The 21,029-nt window shown below is 35.3% G+C and overlaps 1 protein-coding gene across 1 annotated transcript in view; it reads left to right on the top strand.

Moving 5' to 3' along the window:
• The window catches only part of LOC148953440 (uncharacterized), a 40,524-nt gene extending 28,265 nt beyond the window's left edge, over nucleotides 1-12,259 (top strand). Inside the window, exon 2 of the mRNA XM_089087683.1 lies at nucleotides 11,759-12,259. Within this exon, the coding sequence (XP_088943809.1) occupies nucleotides 11,759-12,115 (357 nt within the window). The 3' untranslated portion in view covers nucleotides 12,116-12,259. The remainder of the gene's footprint in view (nucleotides 1-11,758) is intronic.
• The last annotated feature ends 8,770 nt before the right edge of the window (nucleotides 12,260-21,029 follow it).

Here is a 21,029-nt window from a genome sequence, read left to right as displayed (position 1 = left end):
AGGGAACTAGCCCTTTGAATTTCAAATCAAATAAACCCTTTTTCAAGTTTCTACGACAAAGCTTTCAATAAAAACCTTATATGCCCCCAGGCCTTAACTTACAACCCTTACCCTTAGGACTGTGGGGGGGGGGGTAATTCTCTTAGATATAATTTCCGGGTCTTTCAACTACTTTGAACAAAATGGATATCTCAAAATTTTGATTGGATATGTTTGGATAAATGGTGGGTGTGGAAAGGGTGTTAGTTGCCTTCCAATCACTTTCGACCATTATAAAGGGCACTAGCCATTTCAATTTCCAATCAAATGAGTTCTTTTTGTAGTTTATACAACAACGCTTTCTATAAGAAACCTTATATACCCCCAGGGCATAACTTACAACCCTTGCCCTGGGGCTGTGGGGGGCTTGTCATTCTCAAAGACCTAATTTCCAGAACTTTCAGCTAAGTTGAACGAAATGGCTAACTCAAAATTTGTATTGGATGTGCTTGGGGAAAAGGTGGACGTGAGAGGGGGATTAGTTGCCCTCCAATCACTTTCGACTATTTAAAAGAGCATTAACCCTTTGAAGTTCCAATTGAACGAGCCTTTTTTGAAGTTTCTTCGACAACGCTTTCTATAAAATCTTATATGCCCCTAGGGCATAACTTACAACCATTGCCCTCATTCACAAAAATGTTTTAAATTCTATGTCCTTTTCAAATGATAAGGAAATATAAAATTAAGGACGAAAAGATATTGAAATAGATCAAACGTTTTGCTAAAAGTAAGGAGCCATGTTAAAACTTAAGAACCATATAAAAAATGCAAGGATGTGGTTGAACTGTTTTTAGAAGGTGATTTATGTATGTTTTAGAAGGCTTTAATTTTACAGGGGAAAATGTATGAAACCACTGGTTGAAGGGAATAAGGATAAGGTTTATTCAAGAAAATGTTGAAGGCATTATATGGTTAATACTCGTTCTCGTCGGATTACAAAGGTTCTCACACCAAATTGGAAAGCGAGTACAAGATTTATTCATTAAAAATAAGTGTTCTCATGCAGTATTATATTTTTGATGTTTTGGCTATACTAACGGCGAATTTCTCAGCACATATTTAGACAATCTCGTTTGAGCACATTTATAGTGGAAGCACCTTTCGTTTGAGCACCTTTCCTGGCCGTATATTTTTGATTTCAGTGCCCTAAGAATAGTGTGTTTCAATAATGTTTGTAAATTCGTTCATTAATAAAGCTTGTATGTACAATAAAAAGTCTTTGCCTCACAAAGTAATTCTAGAATTAAAACAGAGTCTTGTCTAGCTCACGTTAGAAAATTAGTAACGATGTAACAACCAAGTGTGCCTAATAGATCAGTAAGCAATATCAATGCTGAATTCAATTGCGCTCGCGTAAAGAACGGATATAAAACACGCAATCCATAGCTTTTATCGATCTAGAACCTGTGGAGAGAATTCTCCGACCAGGGAAACAGATGATTGCATAGACTTTATTTCTCTAAACATAACATCAGGAAATATTTTCTCATAGATGCAGTTAAGGCAGCATTCCGTTGGAGATATCTCTGGTCTTACGTTCGATTCCTACAGCGGACAACAATCTTTGATGACGGATTATATGGGTTCCCTTAGGAAAAAATCTTAAACAAAAAAATCTCGAAGAAAAAAATATTGAAGAAAAAAGGAAAAGAAATCTTGAAGAAAAAGAAATACCGCAGAAAAAAATCGCCTTGAAGAAAAAAAACTTGTTTTAGTCAAAAAGAAAAAGAAATGAAACAGAAGAAACAGAAATAGGGAAGAAAAAAATCGCTTTGAAGAAGAAAATATCTTGAAGAAAAAAAATTTCTCGAAGAAAAAACTTGAAGAAAAAAAAGAAAAAGAAATTTTGAAGAAAAAGAAAAAGAGAAGACAAAATCGTAAGAAGAAAAAACATCTTGAAGGAAAAAAGACCTTGAAGAAAAAAACTTGTTGAAGAAAAAAAACACCTCTTAAAGTACTACGTAACACCCACGTATGTGCCGTCCTCAGTTACAACCGGGGTTTTGCCACTTTACTAGCGGGCCCTGAGCTCTAACAAGTTGCATGAGATTAAGTCAAACTCAAAATAGATAAACAATCTCCTATTACGTAACACGCACCTGCATCTGGAAGAAAATTAATAGCACCTGCTGGTTGTCGTCGAAATAGTGGGATATGGGTGTCATGGAATGGTGGGATATGCGTGTTGTGGAGTGGAATCCTTATTTTGTTACACGCAGGTCTACTGTAGTATTACGTAACAAACAGGTTTACCATAGTATTGCGAATTACCCAAGGGCGCGTAATAACATCTTGAGGAAATGGTAGTTCCATTAGTATACCCCTTATCTGTGTGCCGAAGAACATTGAGAGGATAATACTCCTAATGTTGCTTTAAAAATAAATCGAAAAGAACTTCGTATAGTCTGGTTGCCAATAAGACATCTTAAGAACAACTGGGATTATTAAGTTGAAAATTTCAGGGCTACTACTATTACTACGTCTGCTCTTTCAAGTTGACTAAACCAAAGGAGTGTAATTGTATTTAAGTTGTCAAAGAGCATAGATAGAATTTTCTCGGAAATGGTATTAAGTTTTATTTTTCAGGTCAACTTGAGGAGGTATAAAACTAAATTAAACAAAACTATTTGTGCGCCAGGAATAAAAATTGTTGAAATAGTTTCTCCGACACACAAATAGCAAGCCAAGCTATGGATTCTCATGGGAAAGAATGAAAACATATAAAATATTGATATATTTTTCCATGAAAAATTTTATATCAATAGAAAACAAACACAAATTAATTTCTTTTTCACAAATTAAGTTTTTCAAAAGAAACACAAAGAGCTCTTTTAGACATTTATTTTTTTTAGTTTAGTGCAAACTATTTTGTGGTTTTCAGAAGCCATTAGTGTTAGATCCAGGGGAGGGGTGAGAGGGGCGTGCCCCACCCCTAACATAGTATAAAGTAGTGTAATTTACTTAATTAATACAAGATTGCGTTAATTAATACAACATTGCGTTAATTAAACTTGCTCCTAACGCAAGTCTATCGGATCAACCTATTTTGTGCCTCCCTCCCCTCTAAAAAAATCCTGGATCCACACCTGGAAGCCATAGGGGTTGTCATCCCTACTCATGCTAATTTCTGTTCGTTTTTAAATCCTCAATGTTTTTCAGCCTCAATGGTAACAAAGAAATTATTATGTTTCCCTACTTTCAAACGCAGCTAATTTTTTTGCTAAATTGATTGTTTTGGTCAAATAAATACATATATTATTTCTCAGTGGGGGTGTTACCGAACCAAACAGTGATTCTATAAAAATGTGTTAAATACTATATAATTCCTCTATACCCCAAGACTATATACTTCCTCTTTTTATCAAACTTGTAAGGTAGATTATGTATTTTTTATTTATCAAAACTTCATAGTTGACTTTCAAAAGTAATCTTTTATACAGCAAAAGAAAAAATGGTATTGTTTTTAAGCTGGCTTTGAAATTATCTGATTCTTGTATGTTTGAACTTTCAGTTTTTCTAGAGTTCAGTGACAACGTAACTGAAACTGACCTGCGAAAATAGCTGAAGGGCTAGTTATAGGTCATCAGTACAAAGGGCTTGTCATCAAAGCCATCAAAATCAGACTAAATTCTCTTTTCTCTTAGACAGTGTTCCACCTAGGCCTATTGCAGCATATATTAAAAATTTTAATTACTGGAGACTCTGCACTTATTCCTATCGAAGGAATGTAAAAGAAGATTATGAAGGTGGCATCATTTCGGAAGTTATTGACATGATGATATGCATTAAACAGAAACAATATCTACCATTATTAGATTTTTGGGTACCTTTAACATAATAAATACATTTGAAAACCATACGTGTTGTAACTACAAATGTACAGTCTTGAAAAGTACAGATAAAATCAAACTGAAGGTTTGATATATAACGCTATTAATTGTTGAAAGATCATCAGTTCAAGATTTTATTTCTCTGTAATTTTATTTTTCGTTTTCAATGCTGCAATAACTGGAAAAGAAAATATTTGTAATATAATAGGTTTTCAGTGAAGCACCAATGACGTAGTAGGCTTTAGACTTTTACAGTTAAGAAAGGCGACAGTTTCCAAACTCTTGTTTTTATTGAAACTATATTTGTCTTAAACAGTCATAAAATTAAAGAAAATTATTTTATATATAATGATAATAATTGCTGAAGACTCATCAATTCAAAATTTTGTTTTACTGTAATTTTTTTGTTTATTTTCAATGTTGTAATAAGTACAAAAGAAAATATTCTTAATATAATTCGTTTTCAGTAAAGTGCCAATGACGCAGTAGAGTTTAGACTTTTACAGTGAAAGAAGGAGGCAAAACCCAAACTCTTGTTTGTAGAGTGTTTTGTTCGTTTCAAGCTGGATTTCCATATTCAATTGAAGTTTCACTTGTTTAAGATTTATTTACTAATTTATATTAGAAACTATTGTTTATTTGTTTGCTATGATTGTTTATTTAGTTTTTGTTCGTTTTGGGTCTCATTTATGCCTCAATTGCAAAATATTTTTGTTCTTTTTATGCTTAATTTGCATATTCAAATGAAGCTTTACTGGTTTTGAGATTTATTTATTCATTTATATTAGTACCTCTTGTATGTTTTTTTGCTATAATAGTTTATTTAATTTCTGTTTGTTTTGGGTTTCATTTGCTCTTTAATAGTAATTTTTGATTGTTTTGAATTTGAGTTATTTTAGGTTTCTATTTCTTCTGATCTCAAGTTTAATATGGCCTTTACTCTTCTGTAGAAAACCTCTTTTTCAAAATTTTTTTTTTATAATTAATTTTTGTTCGTTTTTGATTGCCAAAATTTCAAGTATTTCAAAATTCCCTAATTAAAAATATTTTTTTATTCAAAAGAGATAAGAGGGAAACAAGCCCCCATGCCCTTTTTTCCCGAAATGCACCCAATAAAAATTTTGAGATAGTCTTTTTGTTTAAAAAAGTTCAATGATCAGCTAGCAAAAACTCCGTTGTCGACACAGCCCCCCACAGTCAGGGGACAGGCGCTGTATGTTAGTTCATTGGGCAAGTATGGCTCTTATGATAGAGATGCTCGAATAAACTTTGGAGAGGGCTTATTTGACTTAAAACTATAAGTTCTGGTTCAATTTTTAAGAGTCAAAATAGATCCAAGGGCAACTAGCCCCTCTGAGCCCGTTTTCCCCAAACCCATCTGACAAAAATTTTGAGATAGTCATTTCGTTAAAAATAGTTCAAAAGTCAGATAAGAGGGACTCCGGTGTCGACGCAACCTCCCAGGGCCCGGGGCAAGTATTGTGAATTATACTCTGGAAATTTATATCGTTCTTATAGTAGGGATACTCGTATAAACTTTGGAGATGGCTTATTTGATTTGAAATTGAAAGTTCTAGTTCACTTTTTAAGAGTCAAAAGAGATTCAAGGGCAACTAGCCCCCAGCCCTTTTTCTTCAAACCTTTGGGATACAAATTTTTAGATAGTTAATTTTTTTTAAATAGTTCAAAAATCATATAATAAAACCTCAGGGGTCAAAACAACCCCCCAGAGCCCGGGGGCAAGTGTTTTAAGTTAAGCCCCGGAGGCGTATAAGGTTCTTATGTAAGGGGTGGTCGTAAAAATTCAAAGGTGGATCATTTGATTTGATATTGAAAGTTCTAGTTCACTTTTTAAGAGCCAAAAGAGAACCGAGCGCAACTCGCCCCCCCCCCCCCTTGCCCTTTTCCCCCAAATCCATCCGATACAAGTTTTAAGATAGAATTTTTTTTAAATAGTTAAAACATCATATAACGAAAACCCCTGGGTCGACACCGCCCTCCAGAGCCTGAAACAAGTGTTTTAAGCTATGCCCCGGAGGTGTATAAAGTTCTTATGTAAGGGGTGGTTGTATAAACTTCGAAGGTGGCTTTTTTGATTGGAAATTGAAAGTTGGCACTACCTATTTATGAATCAAAATTTAATGGAGGGTATCTACCCCCCCCCCCCTAACACAAACACCTTCTTTTGTCTAAATGCATCAAATGAAATTTTAAGATTGCCAGTTTGTTTGAAAAGTCCAACGATAAGATAACAAAACTTTGCTGTCGATATATTCCACCCTCCCCCCAGATCCAAGAGAAGGGTTGTAACTTATGCTGCGGGGGCATATACAATTTTTATGGAAGAGTTGGTCTTATAAACTTTGGAGGGAACTCAAATGATTAGAATTTGAAAGTTCTAAATCACCTTTTAAGAGTCAAAATTGATCCAGTGGTGACTAGCTCCCCTCCCTCCTAGTCTTCTTTTCTCCATATTCGTCGAATAGAGTTTTTATTTTGCCATTTAATTCAAAATAGACCAAAGATAATATAACAAAAACTCCAGGGATAAAAAGCCTCCAAAAAACCGGGGGCAAGTGTTGTAAAATGTGCCCTGGGCGTATACAAGGTTTTTATGGAAGGGATGGTCGTAAAACTTCAGAGGGGGCTTATTTGATTGTAAATCAGAATTTCTAGTGCCATCTCAAGATTAAAAAGTGATTGGAGGGCAACTCGGCCCCTCTCCCTCCCCCCTAAACTGGATATTGGATATATAATAATATTATTCGCTGAAATCCCACCAGTTCAAGATTTTTTTTCACCCAGGCCGGAGCTAAAGCTTTGACGCCTCTAAGCCAAAGTGTTTTTGCCACTCTGTTATTGCAAGATTTTCTGGGAAGTCCCCAAAGATTCGGGAATAGTGAAAGCCGAAGGGCCTAGTGGGTCTATTGGTAAATATTGGTCTGTTTCTACTGCAATTTTCATTATATTTTCAATTTTATAATAAGAGCAAAAGAAAATATTTGTAATATAATTCTTTTTAGTAAAGCGCTAAGTACGCAGTAGGCCTTATACTTCTACCGTTAGAGAAACGGGCAGTAGCCATATATCTTTTTGCACTGAAGACACCATTCAGTAGAAGTACATAGCCCTATTCCCTAAAAACGACCATGGTCTAACAACCAATCCTTAATACAATTAAATAAAAAAAAAACAAGTTTTTTAAACTGAAAGTAAGTAGCGACATTAAAACTTAAAACGAACAGAAATTATTCCGTATATGAAAGGGCCTGTCCCCTCCTCAACGCCTCGCTCTTTACGCTAAAGTTTGACTCTGTCTCACAACTTTATTTTTTAAAACAATAAAAAACTTTAGCGTAAACCCTTTCATATACGGAATAATTTCTGTTCGTTTTAAGTTTTAATGTCGCTCCTTACTTTCAGTTTAAAAAACTTGTTTTTTTTATTTAATTTCTGATCGTTTTTTAGTTAATGCAAGGGATGTTTCCCCCCTCTTTTAAAAATCGAGTAAATTTTCTCAGGCTCGTAGCCTTTGATGAGTAATACTAAACTTAATAAGATTTATATATTTAGAATCAGCATTATAAACACATTCTTTTGATACATTTATTGACATCAAAATTCCGTTTTTAAAAGTTTCGATTACTATTGAGCCGTATCGCTTGTTTTTTTATTGTTTTTTTTTTATTAAGTATATGTTATTACGTATATGAGGGGGTTCTTTACGTTAAAAGTTAAAAAAAAATTTGATTGACAAACCCCTGAATCACAAAGGCCGTTTAATTAGAATAGATAGCTCTTTTGAAAGCACTAAAAAAAAAAACTGTAGCGTAAAGAGCGAGTTATTGACTGGGGGCAGAACCCCCTCACATAAGTTATAATTTCTGTTCGTTTTAAGTTATAATATTCATTTTTACATTTCAGTTGAAAAAACTTGTTTTTTTTTTATTTAATTTCTGATCGTTTTTTAAATAATGCTTGGAAATCCGGCGCCCCCTTCATAGAAATTTCCCTGACCCCAAAGAAACTTCCTCCACGGAAATATTCTCCGGATTAACCCCCTCGTCTAGCCCCCCCTCTCCAGAAAAAATCCTTCCTGAAAATGGTTGTATACTTCCCAATAACCAATAAATAATGCTGGCAAGTCCGGCACCCCCTTCATGGCAATTTCCCTTCCCCCATGAAAACTTCCTTCATGAACAGATCCTTCAACATAACCCCCGACACACCCTTCCCTCCCACTACCAGAAAAAAAACTTCTGAAAACTTCTGTATACTTCCGAATAACCAATACAATATGATAACATTGGGTGAAATTCAAAACTTTTAGCTCTCCCTCTCGGTACTGCGGGGGATTAAGTCATCCTAAAAGACATGTTTATCATATTTTTGAACCTGTTGAACAAAATGGCTATCTCAAAATTTTGATCGGGTGATTTTGGGAAAAAAATGAGCGTGGGAGGGGGCCTAGTTGCCCTCCATTTTTTTGGTCACTTCAAAAGGACACTAGAACTTTTAATTTCCATTCGAATGAGCCCTCCCATGATATTCTAGGACTACTGGCTCGATACGATCATCCCTGGGAAAAAAACAAAAAACAAACACACAAATAACTAAACATTCATCCGTGATCTTTCTTCTGGCAAAAAATGCAAAATTCAAGAAGTTTATATATAAGGACGTGAAAAATCGTCGTGAAATCTTTTTAATACTCTGAATATAAGGGTGTGCATCTAATCAGATTTCACTAGCATTTATAGGGTCTTTCCCCCTTTTTTTGAAAATCAGACAAAGAGTACTAGGCGCTTAGCTATTGATAGGTGACACTAAACGTAATGGAATTTATATATTTGAAATCAGCATTGAAATCTGATTCTTTTGATATATCTATTGGTATCAAAAACCCGTTTTCTAGAGTTTCGGTTACCATTGAGCCGGGTCGCTCCTTACTTACAGTTCGTTACCACGAACTGTTTGATTATCACTCGTGTTTGAATTCTGTTCTCCCATTTATTATAACCAAAAAAAGGTAAACTCGTTTTTCAGAAGTTTGCAGCCTCTTAAGTAAGAGATAATTCTAAATAAGAGAATTGGCTATTTAAGTAAGATAATGACACTTTTACCGTTAAGGAAACGGGCAACAGTCATGCTCTTGTTTGTAATGTAAATAACCCTACTCCCGGAAGACGACCACGGTCTAACGTCCAATTCCTAATTCAATCCTCATTTGTATTTGAATTCCGTTCTCCCAATTATTATAATAAAAAAAGTGTAAACTAATTTTGCAGAACTTTGTTGCAACTTTAGTAAAAGAATGATAATTCTAAGTAAGAAAATTGGTTACTTAAGTGAGAAAAGGATACTTTTGCCGTTTGCGAAACGGGCCGTAGCAATACTCTTGTTTGTAGTGAAGACACCATTCATTAGAAGTTTATAACCCCAATTCCTTCAAAAAGAATTGGGAAAAAGATTGTCGGACTTTTTTTCAATTAATTTTGGTTCGTTTTTTGACTGCAAAAATTTTCGATTTTTTTAAAACACTCCTTATCTTAAAATGAGATTTTTTTTAACATCAAAGTTTCATCAAAGTATCAAAGCTAGTATGAAAGTAACATTATCCAAGTATCAAAGTATCAAAGTAAAGAAAGGATCAAAGTTAAAAAAATATTAAAGTTACAATAAGCAACTTGCGCAACTTACAGCCCTCGCACCGTAAATCGAAGTTACCACGTAAATCACTAAATCCAAGTATCAAAGTAAACAAAGTTTCAAATTTAAAATAATTAAGTTCCGTAACTCAGAGCTATTTCTCCGGGGCTGGGCTGGGGGGGGGTCAACCCCGGAAGCAAAAATATTTGGCCTTTGATCTATTCTGAACAAAATAGCTGTCTCCAAATTTTGACCAGATGCCTTTTGGGAAAATGGGGCGTGGGCTTGTTGGCCATTGATCACTTTTGACTCTTAACAAAAAGCTAGAATTTTCAATTTCCGATCGAATAAGTCCCCTCCCAAGTTAATACAACCACCTCATCCACAGAATCTTATATTACAATAATGGGCAACTCACTTAAGTTACAATCCTTGCCCCAGGGAATAGGAAATATTTCTCAGCCCCTAAGCTACAGTAATTTGAATTTCCGACTGTTTTGAACAAAATGGCTATTTAAAAATTTTAATAAGATGAATTTTGAGAAATGAGGCAGAGAAAGGGGGAGGGGTTGTTACTTTTTGATCAATTTTGATTCTTAAGAACTTGCAACTTACATAAGTTACAATTCTTGTCCCAGGTGCTACGGAGGATCTCTCAGAACCTAATTTATAGTAATTTGAATGTTGGACTATTTTGAACAAAACGGCTATTTCAAAATTTTATCAGATGTATTTGGGAAAAAGACGTAGGAATAGAGGGTAGATATCCTCCGATCACTTTTTAATACTCTTAAAAGGTAGCTAGAACTTTCAATTTCCAATCAAATGAGCTATCTCTGAATTCTATACGACCACCCCTTACATAAAACCGTATATGCCCTTGGGGCATAGCTTACAAAACTTGCCCAGGGCTCTGGGGGGATGTGTTTGGCCCCGTTGTTTTTTGTTATTTATCTTTAAACTATTTTGAACAAGATAGCTATCACAAAATTTTGATTGCATGCATTTGGGGATCTTGGCCTTGGGGTCTTAGGGGAGAGGGAGAGGGGCCGAGTTGCCCTCCAATCACTTTTTAATCTTGAGATGGCACTAGAAATTCTGATTTACAATCAAATAAGCCCCCTCTGAAGTTTTACGACCATCCCTTCCATAATGGGGGCTAGTTTCCCTCTTAACTCTTTTGACCCTTAAAAGTGTAATAGAACTTTCAACTTCCAATCAAATGAGCCCTCTCTGAAGTTTATACTGGCATCCCTTCAATTACAATCATATATGCCCCAGGGCATAACTTACAACGTTTGCCCCCGGGCTATGAGAGATTGTGTCGACTCGAAGTTCTTGTTGTACGATCTTTAAAACTACTCTATAAAAATTGGCTCTCTCAAAGTTCTTATTAGATGGGTTTGAGGAAAATAGAACGTGGAGGGGGGGCTAGTTGAACTCCGATATCTTTTGACTCTAAAAAAGTAATTTGAATTTCCGAATGTTTTGAACAAAATGGCTATTTCAAAATTTTTATAAGATGAATTTTGAGAAACGAAATGTTGGACTATTTTGAACAAAATGGCTATTTCAAAATTTTACCGGATGTATTTGGGAAAAAGACGTGGGAGGAGGGGGTAGATACCATCCGATCACTTTTTAATACTCTTAAAAAATAAAACTAGAACTTTTAATTTCCAATCAATTGAGCTATCTCCGAAGTTTATACGAGCATCTCTTCCATAAGAACCATATATACCCCCAAAGGATAAATTATAACTCTTGCCCCGGGCTCTGGGGGTTTGCGTCGACACAGAAGGTTTTCTTATCTGACCTTTGAACTAATTTATAAAAATTGTAATCTCAAAGTTTTTATTGGATTGGTATGGGGAGAAAGGGCTTGGGGAAGGGGGGCTAGCTGCCTTTGGATCTCTTTTGACTCTCAAAAACTGATTTGGAACTTAAATGAAAAAGAACAAAAACTGAACTGAACAGAGACAAAGGAACGAGACTTCGGTGGACAAAAGAAAGAGTCTAATCTTGAAAACATCATGTTTAGAAAAAAATCCACCACGCGCCTATTGATACCTTCTTTTGTATCCTATAAATTAGTTCTGAGATGAAGTTTAGTGAAACTTTTCCGCATTTTATTCTATCTATAAAATCCAGCCTAGACCCTAGTCTTTTCAGTTGTTGCCTCGGCTTTAGTGAGTCAGTATATTTCAAGCTGTTTTATTTTTAAGTTGTATTCTTTGCAGTTCAATTTGATTGTCACAATCCTTGGTATATTATTAGCAGTAACCCCAGCTACCAGTAGCAATATTGGCGCTAAAGGGGATGATCACGTTCTTGAAGATTTTCCAAGCGACAACTTGTTGTCAATATATAGTCAAAGAGACAATGGTGCAAAAGGTGACAGTACGGTTTTTGAAGAAATTTCTATAGCTGACGAGGAAATGATTCAATCAAGGAGGATTCGTAGAGGCCTAAAGAAGCTGAAAAAATCCGTTAAGAAGCGTTTAGACAAGACAAAAAATTCACTGAAGAAAGTGCCAAAAAAATGTAAAATTAGTTCTAAAAATCCAATCATAAGCTGTAGAAGTAAGAATTCTTAACAAAACAGAATTTTCATTTTTATACCCTTCTTTTCTTTAAAGTGCTTAAGTTTTTTTGTTTTGTGCAGTAGTATTTGTTTGTTTCTTGTTTCTTTTGTTTTGTATGTTTTCATTTTTAATTAAAATACAAGAATTTTAAGAATCTTCTTTGTGTATAAGTTAAGATCAGTTTTAACTAGATAAATTAGACCTCAAGTAAATTATGCTAGTTTGTATTAATATTTTTTGAATACTATTGCTGCAACTAACGACTTACTATAGCACAAAGTGATCTGAGGTCAACACAGCTACTCACACTCTTCATAAATCCTATTTAATTCAAAGCCCCCTGCGTTAAGCCCTTCAAAGAAATTCTACTTTCCATACCATTTGGGAACCACCTGCTTTTCGTTTCGACCTAGATTGTTGGCCAAAATGACTATCTTTGTCAATCTGGCATCCTTCATTCTTCAAATAATGCCCTGTCTAGCTTAAATTTTTCTCACTATAGCCCTAGTACCTAGAATAGAACCACATTTTTCGTACAGCTTTCTGTTTGAGTTACGGTTAGTCAGACGGGTGCCAAAAACAATCCGTAGGCAGCTTCCAGGCTTACCTTCCAATTCTTCCATACTCACTTCAATTGTGAGGGAAATCTCCTGATGAATGACTATTTTACTTTTAACGTTCACCCTGCATCTGCCATCTTTACTAACAATGCCACTTAGGTAAGCAAAGATTTTCACTTGATTCACTGATACTATTGTTACCCAGAGTCTATCACTTATACACTTTCACTTATTCCCAGTCTAAGTGACTTAGTCAATAGGTTGCATAGGTTGCATCAAGACGCTGGGTAATTGTAGACAGAGAAAAGCCAAGACAGATAGTCCAAGTAATTGAGAGGCAAATGTTTAAATGGCTGGGGCACGGGTAAATGGCAGGAGTTTGAATTGAAGTTATCAATTATTTTGCAATATCTTGCATAGGTTAGATCAAGACGCTGGCTGATTGTAGACAGAGAAAAGCCAAGACAGATAGTCCAAGTAATTGAGAGGCAAATGTTTAAATGGCTGGGGTACGGGTAAATGGCAGGAGTATGCATGACTCTCTTATTGAACATATACTTGTCAAGTTAGTTTTAGGAAAGGCATGCCTGCCTAGAGTCTTCGGTATGCTGATCAAGAATTCAAAAAGAGGCAAACAAGGCACACCCGTATATGGTCTTAAGAAGGTTGACCAAGAATTTAAAATTGACATAGGACCATAAATTTGCTTGAAATAACAGGCAAACAATCGTTTAATATTACTATTATTTTCATCCAGTACTCACAAATTATAGTATAGTCTAAGTGTAGGAAAACTTTACTTTTCTATTACAGTCCAGGCTCTCCTTCAGCCTTTTTCATTTTCCCTAGGATAAAGTCTATCAAAATAGCACATGTAAATAAAGGTAAAATAAAACCTAGCCTTGCGTTGCTTCTATTTCAATGCAACACCAACTGCCACCCTCATTTCCCACCCTAGATAATGCATTGTTATACACTGCCTAGCTGTTTCTTTTCTTTAGATTTATTCCGAATCCCTGTCCCTTCTCCACACTTAACTCCAATACACGGAAACTACGCCAAACATTGACAATATCAAAGAGGTAATGTTTTCTCTCAGAAATAGTATGGTTGCTGTATGGAACAAATATGAGTCTCGTTTTGATTTTGATTTTTGGTTAGAAATTTTTAAAAATAAGTTAAAATCCATCATTTTGGATAGTTATTAGCCATTTTACTTATTTATCTATTATTGTTATTATTTTGTTGTTTTTTGCTTTTGGATATTTTTTCCCGGTATTTATTTTCTTCTTGTTGTCCCATTGATGAAGAAAAAAATGTTTTGTTTATCGTCGGGTAGAATGTCTGCTGTGGCTTGGTGAATAATTAATGCCGTACCTATTCTTTTCTCTTTCTCCTTTCTTTGATTGATTTTTCATATATTTCGTTATTTGTTACTTTGGTTGTTTTATCTGTACAAAACAAGGTTGTCCCTCTGCCAGATATTTGTATGCTTAGTATATTATGTTTAGTCATCATATAGTATATATGATTGAAAAATAAATGAGCCTGAACCAGAAATTTTAATTTCATATATACCACTAAGCGCATTAATGCATTTATCTGGTATAAGAAACCAAAGATAGGGTTTTCAATAAAGGTCTTCTAGGGGCTGAAATAAACGGTTGCTAATAACCCTTAAGACTGAGGATTAAATGAGTTTGATCACTCAGGCACTTCTCAATTATTAATCTGAGAGTAAAATTTTGTCGTCACATGTTTTCCCCTTCTTAAAATTATACTAAGGAGAAAATCCAAAATAGAAGTTTTTCAGATTAAAGATAAGAACCATATCAAACTTAAAGCCAGAAAAAAATAAAGTCCTATGAAGACTCAAATTCCTAGAGACCAGAGGTCCAGATGTTATAATTAAAGAATAAATGAAATTCAAAACTAAAAGAAATTAAAATAAATTTCATATTAAACATTATTCGTATAGATGAATAAATACATCCTAAAATCAGTAAATATTGAACTAAATATTCTAGCCAAACTCAAAACCAAGAAATATTACTTGCGTACCTCTCTTCCAACACTGTAAGTTTTAAAAAGTATTGCATCATTTGTATAATACTGTTTTTTTCAACACTGTGCTTTGATCTTTAAGGCATCGACAACAAATAAAATAAATCACAAAAATAATCAAGATGACTAAAACGATATTATGAAAATAAACGTAAAATTTAATATATAATGATGTAAAATCCTGTAATCTCAGAAATTTAATATTTTTTTTTACTTTTATTTCTTATTTTTCAAAATTATAAATTTAATAAATATGTATATAGAAAAAAATATCTTTAGTGAATTGCAACTGACGCAGCAATCTTAAAAACATTTACGTTAGAGGAGCTGTAAAGAGGTAGCAGCTAAAATACTGCTTGAGGTAATTATGTTAGTTTTGAGTTAAACTAGAAAATACGATTAAATTTTTACTGTTTTTACGATTTATTTATTGACCTTTATTAGTGTCTGCTATATTTATGTGTATTATTATCATTTATTTTAGTTTCTGTTCGCTTAGGGTTTCACTTATTCTTTATATATATTATTTGAAAAAAACTACGTTTTCTAAAGAGTTAAAGAGGCTGAGTTACAAGGTCGAACCTTAAAACGTACAGGGATTAGGAGGCACAGTTGGGGGGCTACCACCCCCCAAACCCCCGCTTTCGCAGCCTTTAAATATAAAAAAAAATTTCTTTAAACTGAAAGTAAGGAGCGACATTAAAACTTAAAAAGAACAGAAATTATTCCGTATATGAAAGAGGCTGTGCCCTCCTCAACGCCTCGCTCTTTACGCTAAAGTTTGACTTTCTCACAACTCTTTTTTTAAACAATAAAAACTTTAGCGTAAAGAGCGAGGCGTTGAGGAGGGCACAGCCTCTTTCATATACGGAATAATTTCTGTTCTTTTTAAGTTTTAATGTCGCTCCTTACTTTTCAGTTTAAAGAAATTTTTTATATTTAAAGGCTGCGAAAGCGGAGGTGTGGGGTGGTAGCCCCAACTGTGCCTCCTAATCCCTGTACGTTTTAAGGTTCGACCTTGTAACTCAGCCTCTTTAACTCTTTAGAAAACGTAGTTTTTTTCAAATAATTTCTGCACGTTTTTGTACAGTTTATTACTTATTATTGCTTGACTAACTGTTAGCTGATCGTGTCAGGAGTTAAAGTTGGGGGACTGCCGCCCCCCAAACCCCCCGCTCTTGAACATTCTTGTGTTAAGGCTTTTAATTCCTGAATACTCAAATCACGTCGTACAGGGTGCCTCCTAATCCCTGTACGTTTTAAGGTTCGAACTTGTGACTCAGCCTCTTTAACAGCCCCCCAACTGTGCCTCCTAATCCCTGTACGTTTTAAGGGTCGACCTTGTAACTCAGCCTCTTTAACTCTTTAGAAAACGTAATTTTTTTCAAATAATTTAAAAAAAGAAACTGAGTTTCTTTTCAAAGTATATAAAAAAGTTGCTCTGATGGTGAATCGAACCCGAGTTTTCCGCCTGAAAGTCTGAAGTCTCAGCCGCTGGACTATACAAACACAACAGTAATTGTTGTTTAGCAAATAGAAGGTATTTTCGACGCAAGCAAATTCCCAAAAATCTTGATATGTGGTTTTTGGAAAACAGGGAAGGAGTGATCAGATTGAGCTGAAATTTCGACGATAAGCTTCCAGGCCCCAGGGAAGCTTATCCTCTAAATTTCAGCCCGATCAGACAACGTTAAAGGGGGGGGTTGTGGAGGGAAAAATTAACATGGGCTAATATAGGAAAACGAGGTTTTTCGTAAATGTAAATTCGGGGGATAATTTTTTCGGTCTGAAAATATCAAAAGGCCCTAACAGGTCGAATTCTGCTTCGAATGAGTCCTCATTCAACCGGATCCGTTGCCAACTGTGGCCTGTAGGCGTGGCTAAGAAAAAAAAAAGAAATGAATTTTAAATGGCTAGATTTGGTTTTTGGTAAACAGGGAGGGAGTTATCGGATTTAGCTGAAAGTTCGAGGATAAGCTCTCAGGCCATATGAAAGCTTAACCTCTTAATTTTAATCCAGTCGGACAACGTTAGAGGGGGGATGTGGTAGGAGGGTCGAAACTTCCGGCCCAGTTTACCCCATGAAGATAAAGTTAGAAGAGGATGAAATTTTGCAAGTTTCTTAGTTTGAGCTTGGGCTACAAAATGCAATTACCGCCGTCTCTCTGCGACCTCTAGGACCTGAAATCGCTTAACATTGTGGTGGGTCGCCTCTTTATAGAGGCACAAGTGTGCCTCCTTGATAATTTGTGGTGGTTTTGAGTTTGAATTATTATAGGACTTAATTTCCGCTGACCGTAAACTTAATTCGCTTTTCTTTACAATTTTTCAGACAATATATGATTTAATTAATTTCTATTTGTTTTCGATTGCCAAAGTTTTAATGGTTAATATAATGGACATTTCTCCGATCTTCGCGTCTTTGGCTTAAGAATTAAAATATTTAATTATAATTTATTAGTTATCTTTAGTGTCATTTAATATTTTTATGCTGATTTTAAATATATAAGTTTAATCACGCTTAGTCTAACCCCTCAAAAGTTACGAGCCTAAAAAAATTTCCCTTATTTTCGAAAAAAGGGGGAAATACCCCCTAAAAATGATAAAATCTTAATGAAAATTAAACCATCAGATTCAACGTAACGGAAAACCCTACTGTAGATGTTTCAAGCTCCTATCTGCAAAAATGTGGTATTTTGTACTTTTTGCCAGAAGAAAGATCACGGATGCATGTTCATTTGTTTTTATTTTTGTTGTTTTTTTCCCAAGGGGTGACCATATCAATCCAGTAGTCCTAGAATATCGTGAGAGGGCTCATTCGAACGAAAAATAAAAGTTTTAGTGCCCTTTATAGTGACCAAAAAAGTTGGAGGGCAACTTGGCCCCCTCAATTTTTTCCCGAAGTCACCCAATCAAAATTTGAGATAGCCATTTTGTTTAGCATAGTTGAAAATCTAATAAATATATCCTTGAGGATGACCTAATCCTCCACAGTTCCCGGGGGAGAGCTGCAAGTTTTGAAATTTGTCCATTGATTACCATTGTTCATTGTTGGTTATCACTGTCCACAGACAGGATGAAAAAAATGGTTGGATAATTCCAAATGGAGCTCTCCTGTGACTGCTTTATCATGAAAACGTGCTAAATCGTATGTCAGAGGAGGCCTCGTTTGTTTCTTGGAGGCGAGCTTTATTATAAGAGAAATTTTTAGCCGCATATGACCAGAGCCGTACATCACTCCTTTGTCAGATCCACAATAGGCTCTACAGTTGAGTACAGAGCTTCACCATCTGGAGGATAGCAGCAATAAATCAGCCTGAGATTCGGCTCTTCCACCATAATAGCGCCGGGTAATCTTCTGGGATAGATTTTGGTGGAACAACGTATTTGTCAATGCAAGATTATGCTGCTGGACAAATTCTACGAGTCTTCTTCCATGCTTGCACCGGTTGCCCTATCCAAATCTTCCAACAGCTCTTTCACCGTCTGTCTGTCTTTCACCGTCTTTCACCACATGGCTTCCAATGTGAGCGTTGAGATCACCTCCTAGGATAAGTAGATTACGGTTTGGGATTCCTCAATCGCTGGATCAGAGCATCGTAGAACTCGTCAATTGTATTTTCGTCCGCGACTCCGGCTGGTTTATAAGCTGAAATGACAGTGATTCTGAACAGGTTAGCTTTAAGACGGGCCTTAGCTAAATGGGATGAAATTGACTGCCATTCAGCTAGAGATTTTGTTGCTCTAGTACATAGAAGGAGACCAATCACCGTATTACCAGAGCCATCACTAAGTCCAGATTTGGAAAAGTGGAATTTGGATTTTCCGCAAGGGGTGGAGACGAGCTGATCTTCTATATTTCCATTTAGTCAGGTTTGGGATTCACATAGAATGTCTATCCAATATCTTTTGCCTTCGGCTTCTATGAAAGTGCGTATCGCAGGGCATTTCAAGAACATACGTTCCGGCACCCGACACTGAGAAATTTTCGATATTTCTGCAGGTGGATGGCTAGTTCACTTTTTGCCGTGTTTGCCATAGCCCCCGACACATCGCTTGCCGGGAATAACGTAGCCAAAGTTGGTTTTCTAATGCTTTCTGTCATTTCCATCCATTTCCAAGAATTTATATATTTAATCGACGGGTCCCCAATCTCACGACACTCCTACTGCGTGTTGAACTGACAGCTCATATTTAGTTTTTAGTGTAGTGCAACTCTTTGTTGTTATTGAAGAAGTTTGGTGTTGGCTTGTGAATTTTCTAGATCCTGAAAATAGTTTATTGAATTCTTTTTTCTGTAAGATAGAAGTGCATTTGTTTTTCTAGTGTATTTATTTATTTAATGTATATACTATTTCTATTTTATTAATTTTCTAGTGTATTTATTTCTTATTTATTTTGTTTTTCTTTCCATTATTACTCCATTTAACACCTTCTGTATTAGTTTCATAAATGAAATTATTACCACTACTACTAGTAGTAGTGGTAATATTTGGTCGAATGTTTTATTGATTGATCTCCAGAAAGCGTTCAACCTAATTGATCACAATATCCTCTTAAATAAACTGCTGACGGAGTTTCAAATGAGTTTCTTTCTAGATAAAATTGTTGCCTCCGTTTAACAAATTGTTTTCAAGTGCTTAAATATAAAAATGTTTATTCCTATCCCCTTCCTATCTTTTGTGGGGTGCCCCAGGGAACTCTGATGGGTCCCATTTTATATCTTATAATGATTAATAGCCTCATGACTGACCACACAGAGCGATGGAAGTATGTGGATTTTCTTTTCATATTTTTGTCAAATGAAGACCTCGGAGGCGTGCTTGTTTTGTTCCCATGAGGTAATCGTATCGAACCAATGGTCATAAAATATCCTGAGAGGAGATACTCAAATGTAAATTAAAATTTCTAAAGCTCTTCTTAAGTGACAAAACAAATCTGTTCTGTATAGCTAAAATCTCCAAGTACTTTAGAATAACCTGAATGTCCATAGTAAACATGGTAAAATGGCTCTTGTGTGGGCCGCTTCTGTTGTTTACAAATATATACTTATAAAAAATTTACAGATATTTTTTCTATGGGGGGGGGGAGTTAGAGGGAAGAGGGAGAGGCAGACACTTTAAAAGTGTGGCTGGTGTTTATTGTCTTTCACATTATCCTCATAATATTTTCACTCCCCCCTTCCATGGAATTTCCCTGGAACTTTCCAAAAATTAAAAAATTTGATGCCCTTTAGAAGGCGGAGGGAGCGGCATATATTTTAAAAGGGTGGCCAGCGTTTATCATCTTTTAAATTATCCTCAGCATATTTTCATTTGAAAACAAACTTTAATCTCTAATCATCTCTCCGATCACTTCAGAGATCCCCCTTCAACGGAACTTTTTTCAAAGAAATCAAATTTTCCGTGGACAATTTACCCGTCACATCTTCACATGCAAAGCAAGCCTGGCAAACAGATAGTTAAACAAAAAACAAGATTTGCAAATTTCAAATCCGCTTAGTGTAAAATTTCCCCTGGAAATTTCCCTCTCCAGGAACAAAATCTACTAAATGCCCATTTTAAGCATCAATCTCTTTCCGAAAAATGTGTATACTTCCCAATAACAAATACTACACGTAAACAATGGGCAAATTTTATAATTTAAAGAACTATACCCAGGGGCTTCGGAGGGCCCTGTTATCTTCAAAGGCATAGTTTTGGAACATTTCAGCCTTGCTGAACAAAATGGTTATCTAAAGATTTTTATTAAAGTATTTTGGAGAAAATGGGATTTGGGATGCTGGCTAGATGCCTGCCAAACTTTTTGGTCACTTAGAAAGGGCAGTAGAACTTTAAATTAATATTCAAGTGAGCCCTCTCTCGATATTAGATGCATGTAATTAAGTAAAATAAAGAACAACCTGAAAAAATACCGTAGAATTCTGAAAAGTAGACAAGCTAATTTACTCGAAAACATGACTCTTCAGTGTTTTGATTGATATACACGAAATAGATTTTTGAATTCAGTTTTGGCATGTTGCAAATGTTTTCTTAAGTACTTGTCGCTTATTTTCTTTTTGATTAGACGTCATAATAATTTTTGTAGTTCATGTTTTCTTGTTTAATGTTCCTGACAAGCTTCAGGCACATCGGTTTATTTTTAAGCCAAAATATATTAAATGTGATATGATATGTGTATGTATAACGTGTTTTAATTTTGGGGCACGCTCGCCCGGGGTCATAAATACAGGCGGAGGAGGAAGAAGGCCCCTCAAATGTACACTCAAAAAAGGGCCCACAAAAGTCCCATGAGTTGCAAAC

This window comes from Artemia sp. Qi Xiang Cuo, chromosome 4, assembly GCF_049724085.1.
Source record: "Artemia sp. Qi Xiang Cuo chromosome 4, ASM4972408v1, whole genome shotgun sequence".
In the NCBI taxonomy this organism is placed as follows: domain Eukaryota; kingdom Metazoa; phylum Arthropoda; class Branchiopoda; order Anostraca; family Artemiidae; genus Artemia; species Artemia sp. Qi Xiang Cuo.
Note: the sequence above shows the minus strand (reverse complement) of the source record. Positions and strands in the feature narration are given on the sequence as shown.